The 22151-nt window shown below is 43.3% G+C and overlaps 1 protein-coding gene across 1 annotated transcript in view; it reads left to right on the top strand.

Annotated features, from left to right (window-relative positions):
* The first annotated feature begins 5443 nt into the window (after positions 1–5443).
* The window catches only part of IPMK (inositol polyphosphate multikinase), a 96865-nt gene continuing 80157 nt past the window's right edge, over positions 5444–22151 (top strand). The window contains exon 1 of the mRNA XM_075612937.1: positions 5444–5953. Within this exon, the coding sequence (XP_075469052.1) occupies positions 5749–5953 (205 nt within the window). The 5' untranslated portion in view covers positions 5444–5748. The remainder of the gene's footprint in view (positions 5954–22151) is intronic.

Raw genomic sequence — 22151 nt, 5'->3', positions numbered from 1 at the left:
CTCCCACTCCGAGCAACAGCACTCCCACTCCGAGCAACAGCACTCCCACTCCCAGCAACAGCACTCGCACTCCCAGCAACAGCACTCGCCTGAACAGTACGTTCACTCTGACGCGTACTCGCACGAGTAGCACTACCACTCCCACCAGCATCACTCTTCCCACGCTTTCCGGGCATACTTACAGCACTCACAAAAAACAGAAAACAAATGTACAGCCAATCACACGAAACACTTCCACATAGAAAACAAGACAAATATGTAAACAAAACAACAAAGGACAAAGCTCTCACAATACACAACAAGTCTCTCAGTCAATATGCAAATATTAAATCACCCAGCTCTGTGCGCCTCTCTCTCTCTCACTCCCAACAACACAGAGAATGATTAACAGTACACGTTGCCTTTAAATATGGCGCGCTATCCAATACATGCTTGGTTCGCCTGATTCAGCAAGATTTTTGATTGGGCAACCTAACAGCACCCCGCCACGCACGCCGATACACCTGTGTGTGATCGGCAAATCATCGTGAGAGTGGGCGGATTTGTTTTCGGCTTGATTTTGAATGTATTCGGCACTTTCTGCATACGGAGAGGGAAAATCGCCAATAATATGACTAATCGGTAAGCTTGCCGATTTCACATATTCGTCGCTTACTGCATGAGGCCCATAGTTCACTTTAAAATATAGTGAATACAATATATGACTTCATCCCCAAAACTAACATTTATCTTGATTGTAAGCCAACAATTTTTGGTTATACTAAAGTACGACCAAGAATTGGAGGTCATTTAAGTTAGACAGCAGATCTTATTATTATTGCTGCTGGAAGAGATCTATTTACTAGTTGGATCCGATCACCACCACCTACTATTGCACAAGTTGAGCATTCTCCTTCAGCTTCTGTCACTGGAAAGATTGGATTGCACTACAGAGAGAGGAAATACAGGGGGTACATCTCAACTCAAATGGAAGCCTTGTATTCACGCCCTCTCAAAAGAAATGCAAGGTTAGAGAATCTCACCTTTTAAACACACTGAATAGTTTCTTGAGTCTCCGCTTACAAGACAATGGTAACTTCTATATGTCATTTGTTTTGTATCTTCAATACACTGTATTAAGAAAAGGGGATGTGTACTCCGCAATCCACTGATAGTAATTGTTGTAGCGTAATTGATATGCAAGAAAGTCTTATTGGTGCTTAAAAAAAACAAAAACAACTCTGGTCGCCTCAACTCTGGATTTGTTTTGCTCTTCGTTTTTTCTTTATCACGGTTTAAAAAAAAAATATGCTATTCCAAAAGACACCGTAGAGCCCATTCAAGTGAATAGTCTGTAAGTTGTTTTCCTGCAATGTAATGTATCTTATGGAATAGCATTGCGTAGAAAATATGACCAATTATCTTTAAAAACGATATAGATATAGACTACTTAAAAATAAATATATAAAATAAATATATATAGATATATATATATATCTATATATATTTATTTTATATATTTATTTTTAAGTAGTCTATATCTATATCGTTTTTAAAGATAATTGGTCATATTTTCTATATATCGGAGATCTCACCAAGCCAAGAAAGCAACATATTGAGAGCTAGTGGCATAAGATATCTGCATTATTATAATAATAGAAAATATTATTTTAAATAATGTATTAATTGTTATACAAGGAGCTGACTGTGGGATTCGAACCGGCTGCCAGGGAGGTGCCGGTGCTAAGAACATATTGTTTAGCATATAAGTAGCTTATAATGAGAGATGTAACCCCTTCACTGCCAGAGGGGCCTGCAACAAATTGCAAAGGGGTTAGTGCCGAGTTGAAACGAGCCCTGAATGAAGGCTAGTGACCTTGCTTTTGGTGCTTATTTCGCTGCTCTGAGAGCTGCTGCTGCTGCTGTGCCTCTTCTTTCCTTTTCGGAACATCCTTTACCAGGCTTCCATCCGGCCATCCTGCAGAGGGAACAGGAGGGGGTGGGGGTGGAAAGAGTCATTATGAGGATCAAAGTATTCCGCTCCGGACACTTTCTTTTATCATTTCGCCAAGAATACAGAAGCAACAGCGCTACCAATGCACGGGATCGCTGATATCACGAGACGGACGCTACGGGAGAGGGTTGCACGCTGGCTCGGAGGATTGGGCAAGGTCAGTGTGGTCAGGTGACCTTTATCATTTGCTTCAGTACATCAGCAGACATGTTGTGTCCCACTGACTTTCTGTCAGGGTCCCTAGTATGGAGGCGGTCTCACTGATTTTTAGCACCAGCAGTCACAGACTTCAACAGTCTCGCTGATAAAAAAAAAATCATTACTATTCCATTGAAATGCCCTTCTATGTCTAAAAGCCCTAATCTCTGGGTGGCATGTCATTGCGGTGTACTCCCTGATGCTCTGTTTAACCAATGCATAATGCAGTGGTGTTCAATGTTTTTTTCTTAGTTGAAGGAGCATGTGCTCCTAAAACAAATATCCCGGTCACATGGGACAATAAGAAGCTGCACGTGATGACGTCACAGCTTCCTATTGGCCTGCAGGACATATAAAATTGCCATTTTGAGAGCCCCAACTAGCCCAACCGGAGCTGCTATCGGTACCAGCACCCCTTCTCAGATGAGTATCTTGGGAAGCAGGCGGTCTCCAGAGCTGAAACGAATGTGGTTCAACTCCGGAGACCCCCTGCTTCAAATATAATATATATATATAATCTGTTACCATGTTCTGCTGCTTTAAGGAAGACCCCGACCTGTCTAATAGCTTCTGAGATCAGATGCATTGTACGGAACCCCAACCCTCTCTAACAGTGCGTCTGAGATCAGATACATTGCGAGGAACCCCAACCCTCTCTAATAGCGCGTCTGAGTTCAGATACATTGCGAGGAACCCCAACCCTCTCTAACAGTGCGTCGGAGATCAGATACATTGTAAGGAACCCCAACCCTCTCTAATAGCGCGTCTGAGATCAGATGCACTGTAAGGAACCCCAACCCTCTCTAATAGCGCGTCAGAGATCAGATGCATTGTAAAGGACCCCAACCCTCTCTAATAGCGCGTCCGAGATCAGATGCATTGTAAGGAACCCCAACCCTCTCTAATAGCGCGTCCGAGATCAGATGCATTGTAAGGAACCCCAACCCTCTCTAATAGCACGTCTGAGATCAGATGCATTGTAAGGGACCCCAACCCTCTCTAATAGCGCGTCTGAGATCAGATGCATTGTAAGGAACCCCTACGATCTCTAATAGCACGTCTGAGATCAGATGCATTGTAAGGGACCCCAACCCTCCATAATAGCGTATCTGAGATCGGACACATTGTAAGGAATCCCCAACCCTCACTAATAGCGCGTCTGAGATCAGATGCATTGTAAGGAACCCCAACCCTCTTTAATAGCGCGTCTGAGATCAGATGCATTGTAAGGAACCCCAACCCCCTCTAATAGCGTGTTGAGATCAGATGCATTGTAAGGAACCCCAACCCTCTCTCATAGCGTGTCTGAGACCAGACTGATTGTAAGGAACCCCAACCCTCTCTAATAGCGCGTCTGAGATCAGATGCATTGTAAAGTCTTTTGTATTTGGTACAATTTTCAAATGACCAGAGATTTGCAGGGCACCCTTTATACACATATATGTACAGTTATGTGAAAAAGAAAGTACACCCTCTTTGAATTCTATGGTTTTACATATCAGGTCATAACAACAATCAGCTGCTACTTAGCATCTTAATTCCTATGGAAGCAGTAAGGGTGTACGTAGTTTTTCACAAATGGCTTCTCCATTTTGGCTTTATTTTTGTTAAATAAATCATGACACGGTGTAATATGTCATGTGTTGTTGTTCATCTGAGGTTGTATTTACCTAATTTTAAGACCTGCTAAGGTACAAATGATTGTTGTTATGTCCTGATATGTAAAACCATTGAATTCAAAGAGGGTGTACTTTCTTTTTCACACAACTGTATGTATGTATGTGGACATGTGTGTGTGTGTGTATCTATATATATATATATATATATATATATATATATATATATATATATATATATATATATGTGTGTATGCACACTGTTTGTGTTATGTGTATGTATGTGTTTAATATGTCTATATATAGTATATGTATGTATATGTGAGTACGTATGAATATATATATGCCGCATTCCCTAGTCACACACCCACCCACCCAGGTCAGTAAGTCACCCACGCCAGTCATTCACCCACCCACATCAGTCACCCACACACCCTGTAACCCACCCACACTGTCACACACACACAGAGACACAAACTCGAGGAATTCACAGTTCGTATAAATAAAGAAGTGCAAATAGCTAAAACGGGGTGTGTGCAGAGCATGCGCGTTGTAAGTGAAACTTCTTTGCGTTTTGTCACTGAAACTGTGTTTTGATTTTTAATGAAATACATCACCATCACAAATACAATTTATGTGACAAAACAGTGACCAAAGGCAAAGAAGTTCACTTAAAATGCACGTGATCAGCACACACACACTTTTTTTTGTTATATTGGCTGTAGCATTGGCTATTTTTGTCTTTTGTTGAGGACAATAATCTGTTAAATGTGTGGGTTCTGGACCAAAACATGACACTTAAATTAAAAGTACTGCGAAAATGAGTGAAAGTTCACATTTCTGATAATCTGTTGTGATAAAATGAAGGGGTTAATTCTATTAACGCCAGAGCAGCTGTTTGGGCTGTTTTCGGCCGAAAATGTGTATTAAATTAAATGTTTTTTCCCCGACCAAAAGCAGCCCAAAAGGCCGCGTTGACGTGTATAAAACATGCCCGAACTCAGAAGCAGACACTTGGGTATTTTCGGCCCCAAATGGTGCATTTAAACTAATGAGGATTTTCCTCTTACCACGCTCCGAACTTCTGCTGTATTGTATTGTATGTCTTTATTTATATAGCGCCATTAATGTACATAGCGCTTCACAGCAGTAATACACGTGACAATCATATTAATAACAAATACAAATAACAGATCATGGGAATAAGTGCTTTAGACATAAACATAACATTTAGGAAGAGGAGTCCCTGCCCCGAGGAGCTTACAGTCTAATTCTGCTGTACTTTATATTATTAGCTGGAAAGAGATACAAGTGACATAGGCAAAAATATACACACGAGTGGCCACAGGATGAACCAGGCTCTACCAGCATTCAACCTGCCAACCACCAGTAACCCCCCAGTAATCACCAGTAACCCCCCAGTAATCACCAGTAACCCCAAGAAACCCCATGCGTAAGTGCGTAACAGGCCGGCAGGCTGTGCTGTCCTGTGCGCACTGTACACAGAGCGGCGACAAGCCCACAGCCGTGATTTGCATGAAGGCTCCGCCTACAATGACGTTGCCTTAGAAGCACCGCCCACAAACCGTACCTCTACAGCCAGAGAGGGTGCGCGGGCCCGGCCGTGACGACGCCAGAGAGAGAGAAGTGGGCGTGTCCGAAGCTGCCAGGAAAGTATCGCGGTGACGCAGCAGCTCAGACCTGCGGCTGCTCGCACTCTCCGGTGCTGTTATCTGTAGCGCTCCGGATACCGGACTGTACCACACAACGCCCAGTGCAGGGGACGGGATGCCCCATTGTGCGCAGTTCCCCGCAGCTCCGGCGGTGCGAGCGGTGCAGACCCCCCTGTCTGTCCTGTGAGGGAAGCGGCACATCGCACCTGGGCCCCCGGGGGGCGGTGGCACTTCCCATTCCCCCCCCCCTTCCTGCAGCCCTGGCGGGATGGCTGCCCAGCACAAGATAGCAGCGGACCCCGTGCTGCCCCCGTGTAACCGGGACCTCTGTCACTCCCGGGGGGAACCCGAGGGCACCGACCCCGCGCTGCTTCGGAGACCCCGAGCCGAGGGCAGCGGCCGCAAGTCACTGAGCGGCTGCGTCCCGCTCCCACATCAGGTGGCCGGACACATGTATGGCAAGGACAAAGTGGGTGTGTATTACTCTGCTCAGCCTCACTCACCTGCTCAGCCTCACTCACCTGCTCAGCCTCACTCACCTGCCATGTTATCACTGCTCAGCCTCACTCACCTGCCATGTTATCACTCTGCTCAGCCTCACTCACCTGCCATGTTATCACTCTGCTCAGCCTCACTCACCTGCCATGTTATCACTCTGCTCAGCCTCACTCACCTGCCATGTTATCACTCTGCTCAGCCTCACTCACCTGCCATGTTATCACTCTGCTCAGCCTCACTCACCTGCCATGTTATCACTCTGCTCAGCCTCACTCACCTGCCATGTTATCACTGCTCAGCCTCACTCACCTGCCATGTTATCACTGCTCAGCCTCACTCACCTGCCATGTTATCACTCTGCTCAGCCTCACTCACCTGCCATGTTATCACTCTGCTCAGCCTCACTCACCTGCCATGTTATCACTCTGCTCAGCTTCACTCACCTGCTCAGCCTCACTCACCTGCTCAGCCTCACTCACCTGCTCAGTCTCACTCACCTGCTCAGCCTCACTCACCTGCTCAGCCTCACTCACCTGCTCAGCCTCACTCACCTGCAATGTTATATCACTGCTCAGCCTCACTCACCTGCCATGTTATCACTCTGCTCAGCCTCACTCACCTGCTCAGCCTCACTCACCTGCTCAGCCTCACTCACCTGCAATGTTATATCTCTGCTCAGCCTCACTCACCTGCCATGTTATATCTCTGCTCAGCCTCACTCACCTGCCATGTTATATCTCTGCTCAGCCTCACTCACCTGCCATGTTATATCTCTGCTCAGCCTCACTCACCTGCCATGTTATATCTCTGCTCAGCCTCACTCACCTGCTCAGCCTCACTCATCTGCCATGTTATCACTCTTCTCAGCCTCACTCACCTGCTCAGCCTCACTCATCTGCCATGTTATCCCTCTGCTCAACCTCACTCACCTGCCATGTTATCCCTCTGCTCAGCCTCACTCACCTGCCATGTTATCCCTCTGCTCAGCCTCACTCACCTGCCATGTTATATCACTGCTCAGCCTCACTCATCTGCCATGTTATATCACTGCTCAGCCTCACTCACCTGCCATGTTATATCACTGCTCAGCCTCACTCACCTGCCATGTTATATCACTGCTCAGCCTCACTCACCTGCCATGTTATATGACTGCTCAGCCTCACTCACCTGCCATGTTATATCACTGCTCAGCCTCACTCACCTGCCATGTTATATCACTGCTCAGCCTCACTCACCTGCCATGTTATATCACTGCTCAGCCGCACTCACCTGCCATGTTATATCACTGCTCAGCCGCACTCACCTGCCATGTTATATCACTGCTCAGCCTCACTCACCTGCCATGTTATATCACTGCTCAGCCTCACTCACCTGCCATGTTATATCACTGCTCAGCCTCACTCACCTGCCATGTTATATCACTGCTCAGCCTCACTCACCTGCCATGTTATATCACTGCTCAGCCTCACTCACCTGCCATGTTATATCACTGCTCAGCCTCACTCACCTGCCATGTTATATCACTGCTCAGCCTCACTCACCTGCCATGTTATATCACTGCTCAGCCTCACTCACCTGCCATGTTATATCACTGCTCAGCCTCACTCACCTGCCATGTTATATCACTGCTCAGCCGCACTCACCTGCCATGTTATATCACTGCTCAGCCTCACTCACCTGCCATGTTATATCACTGCTCAGCCTCACTCACCTGCCATGTTATATCACTGCTCAGCCTCACTCACCTGCCATGTTATATCACTGCTCAGCCGCACTCACCTGCCATGTTATATCACTGCTCAGCCGCACTCACCTGCCATGTTATATCACTGCTCAGCCGCACTCACCTGCCATGTTATATCACTGCTCAGCCTCACTCACCTGCCATGTTATATCACTGCTCAGCCTCACTCACCTGCCATGTTATATCACTGCTCAGCCGCACTCACCTGCCATGTTATATCACTGCTCAGCCTCACTCACCTGCCATGTTATATCACTGCTCAGCCTCACTCACCTGCCATGTTATATCACTGCTCAGCCTCACTCACCTGCCATGTTATATCACTGCTCAGCCGCACTCACCTGCCATGTTATATCACTGCTCAGCCTCACTCACCTGCCATGTTATATCACTGCTCAGCCTCACTCACCTGCCATGTTATATCACTCACCTGCCATGTTATATCACTCACCTGCCATGTTATATCACTCACCTGCCATGTTATATCACTCACCTGCCATGTTATATCACTCACCTGCCATGTTATATCACTCACCTGCCATGTTATATCACTCACCTGCCATGTTATATCACTCACCTGCCATGTTATATCACTCACCTGCCATGTTATATCACTCACCTGCCATGTTATATCACTCACCTGCCATGTTATATCACTCACCTGCCATGTTATATCACTCACCTGCCATGTTATATCACTCACCTGCCATGTTATATCACTCACCTGCCATGTTATATCACTCACCTGCCATGTTATATCACTCACCTGCCATGTTATATCACTCACCTGCCATGTTATATCACTCACCTGCCATGTTATATCACTCACCTGCCATGTTATATCACTCACCTGCCATGTTACTGGGAAAGAGTGCCTGCCATGATGTTGGTAATAATGTGGCGAGACTGCGTACGCTGAGGCTCAATCATAATATCACTATATTACATGTGACATGACACGGTGGTTAAATAGATAACAAGAAACCTGTCAAGGTATATAAAATCAATGTATGCGTTGGGCAAAAATGCCAAGTAATAAGTGGGGGTGTGTTTGATTTCTCTTAAGTGTCTCAGCGTTTTTTTTTAAGCCCATATAATAGCAGCTGGTGTTCTTCAGGAAAAATGTAATAAGGGGGGGGGGGGCACAGACCATTCATACCATTCATACCATTCATACCCACACTCTTGTAGCTAGAGGGATGTGTAGCACATTGCTCTGCACCACTCTTTGTAGTGGTGTCCCCCTCATTTCCGCTACACACAATCTTATACAGGAGTTTGTTCCATTTTAAATGAGCAGGACCAATCCTCATCTGATCACTCTTAAACATGTCCTTCCTATAAATGTTTAGTCACCATGTTGATAATCAGAAATGTAACCTATAAATAGCTGAACAGAATGAGAGCTATTGATTTACATGTGTTTTTCTATTGTGTGAAAGGGCTCTAACATTGAATATGTTCACTGCATGTAGGAGTCTATATACCATCTCATGGTATTAAAACGTGTGGAATATGGGGGAGAAATACTGAGTCGATCTTGAATAAGGTTCCTTACTTATAAAGTCGGCATCTTTATACTAGGCCACTTGTCTTTTTTTGAGGTTTCTGTGTCTTCATATCACCTAATCGTTTATCAATATATTAGGAATACATCCTGTATGTACAGAGAATGGATGTTGGTTCATTCTCATAACTTTGCCTTGTCATCTCATTGATAAACACACTAGTAGAGAGATGCAAAGCTTTTGCCTGAGTTGGGAAACCATGCAAAATTTGCATTTGTGTGTGGTTTTTTTTTTTCCTTTTATTTTTTTAAGAGACCTCAATTTTAGTAAAGAATCAGGTGTGGGCAAAAATAAAAATGTAGAAGTCGGCTGGATTTTGGTAGAGGGGAGGGTTGATGGCTGTCACAGCACTGATCTCCCAATCACCTCTCAGCAGCTGAGTGTGTCTGTGGCTCATGCTGACACTCACTCGCACACACTGACACACAAACAATGTCGCCGCCACCACACTTTGCACCCGAAGAGCTTAGCCTCGATCCCTTGTGTGCAAGTTAAGGGACATGGTCCAGGAGTGCTGCGCCTCATTCCCCTCCCCATTGGACTCCAGACTAAGCGAGTCGTCACCGTCGGCGCTCCCAGACATGCTTTGCGCTCCATTTAGTAAGGCATTAGTGAGCGTGTTTTTGCCAGTCGCAGAAGTGGCAGGTCAGTTAGCGCTACCAGCACCAAGATTTTTCCATCCCCGAGGAAAGTACCCAGTGACTTGTATCCCTTCCTGTACACTTCTTTCTACAGCATGGGGGGAGATACCTAAAATAATTACTTTATTTCATATAGTGCTTTTCTCCCAATGTGACTTAAAGCACTTCACAATTACAGTATAGTGTACGGTATGTAGCACATAGGAAGTTTTACAGACAGTCCCTGCCCAATGTATGATTTTGATGCCTGAGGCACAGGGAGATAAAGTGCCTTGTCCAAGGTCACATAGAGCTGACAGGAATTGAGCCAGGTTCCCCTGACTCAAACTCTGTGTCATTGTTTACGGTGAGTGTCTGTTCTCGGTGAGTGTCTGTTCTCGGTGAGTGTCTGTTCTCGGTGAGTGTCTGTTCTCGGTGAGTGTCTGTTCTCGGTGAGCCTCTCCTTCTCCCTGGTTAATATGCTAATTTGGGTATGTAAAGTATATTGAAATGTGGCATATTTCCAAGATTTCTCAGTTGTGTTCAGGTTTGTTAGTAATAGGTTGGATTAAGTCCATAGATAGACAAATCCTTGGTGCCTAAACTTTAACCCCCGCTCCTGGGCTGCGCACAGTGCTGATTTATCCATCAGTCGTAGGAGCACGCCCGAGCATGCTTTACTAGCACGACTGCAATGCATGACTTGAGGGGTGGGGGCTGCACTGGTTGCAGCGGTAACTGACGGGTAAGTCAGCATTGCGCCACTTCCTAAGGCGGTTTGGGGGCAAGGTGACGAGCAAGCCGGAGAGCTCCAGGACTAAAAATATATATATATTTTTTTTAATGTTTTCTTCCTCCCCTGGATTAAGTAGAGTTGTTTGTGGTGTTCTCACCCCACAGTTAATTGATAGCCAGTTAAAACCCAGAAAGGTAAAATTATTTGCAAAATGGTCAGCTTTTTATATTGAAGAGCAACACCAGATTTACAATGAAGTTGTTCTCCAACTTTATAACGAGCATATCTATTGAGGTAAGGGGATTTTTTTGCAATTCCAATCTTGGTTCATTACATGTTTACAAAATAAAAATTCATCAAACCTATAAGCCTTGGCCTATATTGACTTAACATTAATATCTTCTATGAATCATATAAATGAGACTGCCGGTGCAGGAATTTCTCTTTGTGTATCTGTCACAAAAGTGTTGAATTGACGATTTCCTGGCTTCAACTTTTTGCTCTTTGGTTCTGACTTCTGTCATCATTTGTCTCTGTGCCCCACTATTAAATCATCAATCCTGCCAGAATTGGACATTTGAGTTATTTTTTGTGTTGCAACTGGGCTGTCCATCATAGCTAAACGGTGCTACTTTTACTCCGTGGTTCCCTAGACATTGTGTTTCAACTGTGTACATACAGTATTTGCCGGTACTGATCTGCAGCTGAACATACTTTCAACAAATACCATTTTCTTTCTTTTAAACATGCATAATAAATGAGGCCAAAGAGGGCACAAGGACTAAATACAGAGGATCTTTTAAGTATGACTGAGAGAAAATTGTGTCCCCTTCATAAGAGCACGATACAAAAGAATATGCAATCAAAAGAATAACAAAATATTGTGGGATATTAAGAGAAGATCCGATAATGAAAGAATATTGTCCAGATCGGCTTACATTGATTTTTACAGAAGCTTTGAGTCTGAAAACAAAACTTGCTGTAAGAAAATGGACGTTAAACGAAAATTGTATACAACATTGGATCATTCCGAAACATCCAACTTTAAGTGTACAAAATGTAAGCCTGTAATGAAGGAGCCGAAAAAGACAGCTTTGTCTCTCGAACGAGCATCGTTTAAAATGAAATCCTTTTGAATTGTAGAAGTTAGTTTGCCGTGTACACACTGGAATGCCCTTGTGGACTCCAATATGTAGCATAACTACAAGACCAGTTAAAATCAGAATTTTGGAACGTGTGATAAATAGAAATCATGGATTAATTACCCATATAGTGTCTCAATGTTTTAAGATAATGCATAATTCTGAACCCTACCAAAATAAAAGATATAGCAATGGAGCTAAAAACTATTGGACTGGAGGGGATAGAAATAATGAATTGTCCAAAAAAAAACCCATTATGGACACATTAAAGTCCCCTAGGTCTGAATATTGAATTGGGAGCTTAACTTACATTCTCATATTGTATATTCAACAGGAATGCCGTCATATTTCCTTTTTAAGTGATCTGAACATAATAACCATTTTTTAATACACTTTTTCATAGATTTTTTTTTTTTTCCTTCTAAGGATGTAAATTTTATATTGAATTTTTTTTTATACATCTGTCGTTTTTCTTAGTTCAATGTGGCTTGTCTACTTTTGGAAGAGGGTTGCAAATTATATTGGACTATTTGCAAAATAAGTAGTTTTTAATCAAATGTATTCTTGACAATAGCACTTCAAAAACATTTCCATGAAATGTCTTATAAGTGAAATGTCTTTGCTGGCACCCACAGAGTTTTGATAGGGGAAAAATCTCTTGTGTTGTAACAAAATTCCATGACGGAAGTGACGTCACTGCTGGCAGAAGAGGCTATCGGTGACGTTGTGGGAAAGACACTGACACATATTCACACACTGACTGACCTGAGGCGCACACACATGGAATTCAGTTACTATAAATATAGAAGTGCAAATAGGTAAAACACGCGTTCTATGGCAAACTTCTTTGTTTTGTCACTGAAATTGTGTTTTTGATTTGTAATTAAAAATATCACCATCACAAATACAATTTATGTGACAAAAGACAAAAGTTTCACGTAAAATGCACGTGACACACACACACACACACACACACACACTATAGATCTAGATATATAGATCTATATCCGTTTCTATTTTCTAAAATCTTACCCATCCCCAGGATTATTCCACATAGGCTACATATGTCTATAATATACATAATACAAAATGAATGTGCCAAATTAATGTTTATTGGGATTTTAATGATATTGTATTTTATTGAGCTTGTGGAACATTGTGAATGAAGCTTTAAATTAAGTAGTCATGGTATTCGCGCAACATGGACTATAAAAAAAGACAAGGAATGAGGAGCGTGGTGATAAACCCCTGAGGATGTTGATCTGGGAGTAATACGTTGGGTGACGCACTGCAGATACTACACACTTTTGGGTCAACTGAAGTATTCTGTTTTTAGAGTTGAGCTGCATAGTTCAAGTAGCTGTTGAGTCCTGGAGAAAAGTTGATTTATAATTGAAACCTTTAACAGTACTCTTGAAAATGTTCAAAAGCTCTTAATTGTGCCCATATCGATAATTTTTTCTTTCTTTCTTTCGTACATATTGGCCTGTTAATGGGTTTTTTTTATTCCCCATTTGGGTTTATCTGAGCATCTGGTAAATTAAATACCCAATATAAACCCCCCTCCACATCACTTCAGGTCGATTTTATTAATGGGGTCATCACCCAGATAGGGTGGTGCATCACAAACTGGGCACCAAAGACCTCCCTTGTCCAAATTGAACACCTGTAGATTGTAAACTGGTCTAATGTATTCCATATCACAATAGAACAAATAGATACAATGTAATCCTTTATATCACGACAAATACAGTAGGATAGGCATTAGCAGCAGGAGTCGGGTTGGGTTTTGCCATTCATAAGTCTACCAGGGGTCCCAAATTGTCAGAAGTCTGTTGTACTTGTCGTGCAATAGGCTAGTGAGTCTCTCCATGGTCATTATATGGTCCAGTTTGTGCTTTGCTGCTGTAATGGGTGGGGGGTCGGTCTGTTTCCAATATTTTGCGATCATTACTTTGGCTGCTGAGAGAATGTGTTGTTAAATAATCCGTATTCATTTCCAAGCCCTCTTGGCTTTGAGAAGCACGGTTTCCATGTCCCATGGCAGGTCTAATCCTAGTACCCCTTTATATTAATCTTCTGATCTTTCCCCAGAAAAGGATTATCTTGGTGCAGGACCACCGTATATGTTTGTATGTGCCCAGCTGGCCACAGTTGTGCCAGCACATGGGGCTGCTAGTGGGGAAAATGAATGTAGACGCGCCGGTGTGTAGTACCACCTGTGCTAAATTTTCAGATTTGTTTCTCCAACTGCGTATATATCCTCCCAGTCCTCATCTTCTAGGGGGCTACCTATATCCCTTTCCCAGTCTGAGATGTTCTTGCTGGTTTGCCCTCTAAATTGATGCATTAGGATCTGGTAAAGTTGGGCAATTGTCCCCTTGTGGTATTCGCCTGACTGGAACAAATTCTCAAAAGTGGTAAGGGATCTATGCCAAACATTGTTCGGTTGTAGTGAGGAGACAGTGTTTGAGCTGCATATATAGGAATATTTGCATGTCCAGGATACCATATTCCTTTCAATTCAGGGAATGTCTTAATCTTGCCTCCTTTTTGCATGTCTCCAGTAGAAGAGAGTCCTCTTTTGCCCCAGCTCATAAAAACAATTGAGTGGTATGTTGGGGGGAAATCAGGGTTGAATCTGATTTGGTGTCAGAGGCGAGGAGATAGATGAGGCCTGTTAATATTTACAGTTCTTGTCCCATATGTGTAGGGAGTGTTAAGACCGGCTGTTCCTTTATAGTAAGTTAGCCTGTTTTCCTTTTTTAACGACAAGAGTCGCCTTATCTGTGGTCCGGGCTTCCGACCTAATTATCCACCCACGGTTTAGTGCCCGGAGTTGTTGACCAATAAATTAGTGAACTCAACTCAACCCCCCCCCCCTCGAGTCAGAGGAAGCACCATTAACTTTTTCTTGATTCTCGATTTCCTGCCATTCAAAATAAATGTATTTATCTCTCTCTAAGTCTCTGATGACTTGTATTGGGACTGTTACTGGTAATGATTGGAAGATGTACAGCAATCTAGGTAATATATTCGTTTTCACTGATATGATCCCGCCTGACCATGAAATCATCTGGTACACTAACCAGCTCGTTAGATCCTTTTTCAGAGTTTTGATAGGGTTTGGGTAGTTCGCATCATAGATTTCCTCATATGATCTTGTGACAAACACCCAGATACTTTATCTGGTCTATCTTCCTTTTTATAGGGAATTTCTTTTTCAGTTCTTTCTTTGGGTATATGGAGGCTTAAGGCAATATAACTTTGCGAAAAGTTTTGTCTGTATTAATCAGGGAGATGGGTCTGTAGCTAGGGAATAGCGTTGGGTCTTTCCCTTCTTTTGGAATTACGATTAGAGGCTTCCAATAGTTCGTATCAGGTCTTCGCCTTTCAGGATTTTATTGAACCATCTAACTAATTAGGGCTTCAGCGTGGTTTCAAACCTTTTAAAGTAGAGGTTGGAGAACCCATCCGGTCCTTGGGCCTTGGAGTTTTTAAGGGACTTGATGGTTTCGGATACCTCCGCCGCCGTTACTGGGGCTCCTAGGTGACTGGCCTTTGGGTCGACTAATTTAGGTAATCTAGTTGTTTTTATGTATTCATCTATTTTTGTTTCTAGGTCTGCGTTCTGGTCTGGTTTTGCCAGGTTGTTTTGGTTGCTATAGTATGTCACATTCTCTGATTTAAGCAGGGTTGTATGTCAGCTCATCCTGATTTTGTTCTTTATACTGTATATATTTAGGCTGGCTGTTTTTATTTCAAAGTTTAGCTGGAAGTACCTTTCTCGTAAAAGAGCTGGTTAGCCCAGCGCATTGCTTTCTCAGTGTCCTCAATCAGTATATTCTTAAGTTCTATTCTTGTCTATTTTACCTCTGACATTGTCTGTTTTGTTGGAAGCTCTCCTCGTTTTCTGTGATGCTGTCATTTAGTCTATTTATTCTCCTGTTTTTCTCTTTGTGTGAGGCAATGCTAATTATTTTACCTCTTAGGCTAAGGCCCCGTTAACGCCGCTGTAACGCGCGCCCGCGAGATTGGCGGCGCGTTCTGCTCCCCGGTCTGCAGTTTACTGCAGGAAGAGAGGGGGGGGGAGTGACGGGGGCGCGGCCATGACGTTACCCAGCAGGTTCGCCCTCATTGGCTGAACCGCCGGGGGCGTGCCTAATCACTCGACGCGAGTCCTGCTCTCAATTCTATTGAGAGCAGGAGCAGCTCTCGTCCGTGTGGCGGACGCTGTAGTAGGCAGCGGGGGCAAGGCCTTAGGGTGGCTTTGCGCGGCCTATAGTGTGCTATCTCTTGTCTCTCGTTTAATGAGAAATAATCTCGTATGGCTACTTTTATAGCTTTAGTCTGGTATCCTAAACAGAAGGTCGTTCATATGCCATCGGGCTCCGGTCGGTATCTGATGTACATCCCTTTAATATCGGTGCCACTAGGGCATGATCCGATCAAGTAATATTATCCATCTCTGCTTTTACTATGCGACCGAACGGGTCTCTAGATAGAAATATATAGTCAATATGTGTATATTGTTTGTGTGGGGCCGAGTAGAACGAGTACCCTTTTGTTGTGGGGTTCATCAGTTTCCATGTGTCTACTAACCCACACATTCTTATACTGTGTTTCCGGGCTCTTGAGTTTTTTTAAAGTTTGGCGGTCCTTGTCTGGGATTCTCGCCTTATCTTTATTACGATCTATGATGGTGTTTAGATCGCCTCCAACTATTAGGTAGCCTTTCTTATATTGGCTGATAGTGTGAAAGGCTTCATTAATGAAGGTTTCTTGATCGTTAGGAGCGTATAGGTGCGCTATAGTTTGTTCTGCTGTGCCTTGTTTGCCGGCGATAATTAGCATTCTACCAAACGTATCTCTTTTTATCTTTTCTATTGCAAAGGGAACACTTGTTTTAATCAGAATGGATACTCCTGTCTTTGTTTTTCGCTGGAGAGTAATAGATTTGGTGGAAATTTTTGTCTTAGTCTGCTTAGTCTCTGTTCAGGTGTGTTTCCTGGCTCATCTATATGTCTCTTTGTTTAGCTTTAAAGTCCATGAACATTCTCTCCCGTCTTGATTACTGTAACCTCCTGCTGTCCGGCCTTCCTGCCTCTCGCCTGTCTCCCCTACAATCTATCCTAAATGCTGCTGCCAGAATCACTCTACTCTTTCCTAGATCTGTCTCAGCATCTCCCCTCCTGAAATCCCTCTCCTGGCTTCCAATCAAATCCCGCATCTCACACTCCATTCTTCTCCTCACTTTTAAAGCTTTACACTCTTCTGCCCCTACTTACATCTCAGCCCTAATTTCTCGCTATGCACCACCCCGACTCTTGCGTTCTGCTCAAGGATGTCTTCTTCCTACCCCCTTTTTATCTAAAGCCCTTTCCCGCCTTAAACCTTTTTCTCTGACTGCCCCACACCTCTGGAATGCCCTTCCCCTCAGTACCCAACTAGCACCCTCTCTATCCACCTTTAAGACCCACATTAAGACACACTTGCTTAAAGAAGCATATGAATAGCACTGTGGATATTCTGAACACATGATACATAAAGCTTGGCCCCCTGCAGACGCACTTACCAGAACTCCCTCCTACTGTCTCTTTACGTTCTCCCTACCTACCAATTAGATTGTAAGCTCCTCTGGGCAGGGACTCCTCTTCCTTAATGTTATGTTTGTCTAAAGCACTTATTCCCATGATCTGTTATTTATATTATCTGTTATTTATTTGATTACCACATGTATTACTACTGTGAAGCGCTATGTACATTAATGGCGCTATATAAATTAAGACATACAATACAATACAACATGAGCCTCCTTTTTCATGGGGAATTTAGACCCTTGACATTCTGGGTGATTACTTTTAGGCTACTAGCCATTCCATTGTTTAAAGTATATTATAGGTGTTTCTCCGTGTCTGGCTTCTATTCTCTTTTTGGGAGCTCCCTTGTTCTGGGGGGTGCGCCCTTCTCTGTTTCTCAGCTTTAAAAATCTGTGTGGGTGTGGGTGGATTCCAGTTAGGATGGGGGGTGGGGGGAAGAAACAATTGGGGGGAAAACAGAAATAACCATGGTGGACTTTAACTTGGTGTGGGAATTTTGGGTCATGCAGAGTCTAAGAAAGGGTGTGTTTAGGGTGCATTGTGATACTTGCATTCTGGCGAACTTTGGCCATTTACATTTGTCGACTCTACCCATCTATATAGTGGTTATGTGCGTCAAGCATCGTCGTCTCTGGTGAAGGCTTACTGGTTCTAACACACATGGAAAAACAACGGTTAAACTTTAACAAACCATATAATACAGAGGTATAAACTGTTAACTATTTAGTGTTTGCAGGGTCGTGACCCAGACTGTCATTGGATCCCTGTTTTTCCTCTGCTTTTTCCTGAAATTTTTTTCCCCACCTTGTCTCGGCTCCATCTCCTCTCTGTGGACAAGACGACATGGGTTTGCTGGGCAGGGGGTTCCCCATAGTTTAAACTAATCCCCCATGTGGTGTCGCACCAACAGGGCGGTCTTCGTCCGGGGTCCCTGTTTGGCCAAACCAGGATGTGATAGAGGGTCAGGGCCAGAGGGTCAGCCGTGTCTCTAAACAATTAGTGTGGTCCTCTCCTTTTCATACTGCTCCTCCCTCCTCTGTTCCTCCCCCCCCCCCCCTAACCCTGGACCAAGTTCAAAAGGCTAATAGAGTTCTGGCTACAATCCGTACATCTCTGCTTCTGTAGCTGGCGGTTGTTCCTTTTGCTGGAATTTCACCGGGTCAAACACTCCCCTCTCGTGGTTTGTTTTTACTCCAAACATCTTTCGGTGGGATTTGAATGTTCAGATTTGGACATTCTAATTCTACTTCCAAGTTGTTTGGATTCTAGTCCATGGTCTCTGTCTCAGTTGGGTAGGGGCTTTCACTGGGTTCCTAGACAGTTCCGCCGGGATTTCCAGGCCTAGTGTAGTGATGAAGGCCGGACCTTCCTCCGGGCTTCTTAGAATGGCCTGTTTTCATTTTGTGTGAGGCCTATAGGCGAAATGGAAAGCCCCAGCAGTATCCAACTTCTTTGCTTCGTAGAAAGCCTGTTATTTCCCCGAGTTCTCATCTTTTAGCCAGCGTTCTTGGTGCAAGGTCAGAGAAGATTTGTATTTCTGCATCCTCAAATGAGATCTTGTCCAGGTTCCTTGTTTTGTTGAGTACTTCCTCTTTGGTCGAAGTAGTGGAGCCTTGTAATTATATCTCTAAGGCCCCTGGTTTCGAATTCTTTTGGTCTGTAAACCCTGTGAGCTCTGAGTTCCAACTTGTCTTGTTGTTGGTGGCTTCTGGTAATATCTTTTGGAATTGTCTGTACAGGTATAATTTAATTTCTTCTGGAGAGACTGACTCCAGAACATTACGGAGCCCAATATTATTCCTCCTTGATCTGTTCTCTGACTCCTCTTGGAGTCAGGATACCTGTTCTCTCAAGCGACAGAGAAGCCCAATGCTACATCCAATATGACAAAAATACACAGTAAAATACTTATATATATTCTCTTGAAAAGGGTAATTTAGTTTAACCCTTGGGCCAAAGCATTGTAAGCCTGTGAGCCATGACAAGGCAGACCCTGTTCACAGGTCCTAACAATACCAGATTAAATACTAATATACCTCTATTAATATTACAATTCTCATTTACCTCTATTAGGAGGGAGAAAGACCAACATTAGATCTGTATCCAGTAAAATGAAAGGAACCTACTGACTTGGGAAGTGGGGAGTGGTGGGCTTAAAACCTGGGAAGGAGGTGCGACTAACTTCCGACAGCTGAAAATAAGTTAACAAACAACTCACAGAACCCCAGCAAGCTCTTTTTGGGAACCCCTCAGCCACCACAAAATATTTATACAAGTGTCAAAAAGGAGAGCTATTGAGCGTGGCAAATGTATACAACAAGCGACAGAAGCCCAATGCTACATCCAATATGACAAAAATACACAGTAAAATACTTATAAATTCTCTTGAATAAGACCCTTTTTCCGCGGCTGTAATTTGGGATGGTCTTTGTCGTCCTGGGAGATTTTGGGGGCTTAGGGGTTCTCTTTATGAGCTGCATGGATCTCCTCCCTTTTAATCAGGTACCCACGGTTTCTGTTTCGTGTCTTCACCCCTTGCCCTGTCCCTGTACTCACCGCACACTTCTCCTGTGGTTCAGGCTGCCTGGGATCTCTGCTGTATCTTTGCCGGTCCTCCCCGCGTCTCGTCGGGGGAGGGGAAAGGGAAGGGTTCACAGTGTACTGTAGGACCTGCATTTTTCGTTATACCTTGACATTTGGTATGCAGGCTTACAACGCTTTGGCCAAAGGGTTTAACTAAATAACCCAGCTATTACTATTATTAATAATAATAATAATCTAGTATTTAAACTTTATACTTATTACCATATATGTTTTGTCAATTGGATGTAGCATTGGGCACCCCTGTCTTTTGTTGTATAGAGAAATTGTTGGTAATAAGTAGTACAATTATTCCTTTACAGACGTGAATGGTATATAGACCTGTACATAGAACATGATTCCCTGTCAACAATCGCTCTGGCCATTGTTCGATATGCCACAAGGCTGCTTCCCTGTTTCCACAAAGATTTAGACCTAGTAATATAAAGGAGACTGATTTATTTATTTTTCTCCAGCATGGTGAAGCCACTTCACATCATATTGAAAAAGGACAATCATATTACAGACGGAGGCCCAAACTTTCATTATGATGGCTTTCCGCAACTCCCCTCCCCCTTACTTGTCCCTTGTCAATTGAAAACAAGCCGATGCATGACAGAGTTTTATTCATTAAACAGTAATATTGCTCATCGGGGCACTGTTGCATGGCACCTTCCCCATATAACCTGTGCTGTTGGCCAACATACCATGTTATTGCCAGAAATACGATGGAATGTTGAATTCTGTCATTGTTTGATTCTGCGACTGTGGGCAAGTCATAAGTCACATCTGTTTGCTACATCCTGTTTTTCACACTAGTATATGAATACCTAAATATCTAAAGTAGGTTTGTGATGAGTAATGTAAACTCATGCCAGAACCACCTTTTTTTTTTTTTGTCTTCCCTGTTTAAAGCAGCAATTTTGTAATTTTTAGACCCCACAGAATCCCAAGTGATCTAGATTGGCGCTAAGCAACAACAGTGTGAAAATATTACATCTTAATATAAAGTGAATAAAATGGGTGTAAGGTGAAATAGAAAAATGATCAACCTTCAAAGGGAATTGTACGGGTTCCCTTATAGCAACAGTGAACATCCAGGGTAGGAAGGGAGCGATAATTCAGGAACACCCCAAAAATAGAATAAACAAATGATGGTGCAATAAAATGACAATAAGTATGATGAAGCAAAGAAATTTGGCTCCTATAGATCACCTACTTACGACAAGTAGGTGAAGGATCAGCATATGCGGGGAACAAGGTGTGTAGGAACTCAGGAGGGCTCTCACTCAGGATGATGCTCATGAGAAAACACAGCAGAAAGAGACCATAGTGCAGACCAGCAAACGGTTTATCACAATAAAAGGCTAAAAAAATGTACTCACAATGTGTACAGGTAAAATAGGCACATAAGATGGTGTTAGAGCAGTTTATCTCACGCCAGGAGAAGTGGTGACCAGGCCGTCTCCCTTCGATACTCCCACAGTCAGACAGCGTTTAACGGCGTCTGACGTCGCATCCGTTACGGGCTTAACAGCTTCCGGTTAGGCGGGAGAGGGAACAGGTACATGGCACAGCGGTCTCCTCACCTCTAGAACGGAGGTTACTGCGTAGGAAGTGGAAGCTCTACGCGTTTCGCTGAACTGGCGTCAGCTTCATCAGGAGAAATATAGCACCCATAATGGTATAGCGATTAAATAGTGTGTTAGGCAATTGGTTAATTGATAATTCACAGGTTCTCTCACAGGGAGTACATAACTCTGTGTTCAAATACAGATCAACAATTAAAAACTTTATTAATAGAGTAAAAAAACTGAAATATATGGATATAACAACTCAAAGAAGAGATGATAAAAAGCAAGTTGGGGAGAGAGAGAGAAAGGTTGTGTTAATTACACAATATACAGCTTAATGCAATATTTGGTATTAAATAATATACTGTAAAGAATAAAAAGTAATACAAGATATAAAATAATCAAAAGAGAATGAACATCCCTAGAGGTCCCATATTCACTAAGGAATAGTAAATGAATAGACTTGAAAGAGGAATCTATGAACATAAATGAATAAAGGCATATAATATTTACCGAATCTAGTTTAAGAAGGGTGCTAGTTCAAACTCGACATTAAGTCCATTAGGTATTAGGGTATTCAGTTTGTGGATCCAATACATCTCACGTTTG

The sequence above is a fragment of the Ascaphus truei genome, chromosome 8, assembly GCF_040206685.1.
Source record: "Ascaphus truei isolate aAscTru1 chromosome 8, aAscTru1.hap1, whole genome shotgun sequence".
NCBI classification, from domain to species: Eukaryota; Metazoa; Chordata; class Amphibia; order Anura; family Ascaphidae; genus Ascaphus; species Ascaphus truei.
This window is presented reverse-complemented; position numbering and strand designations above follow the sequence as displayed.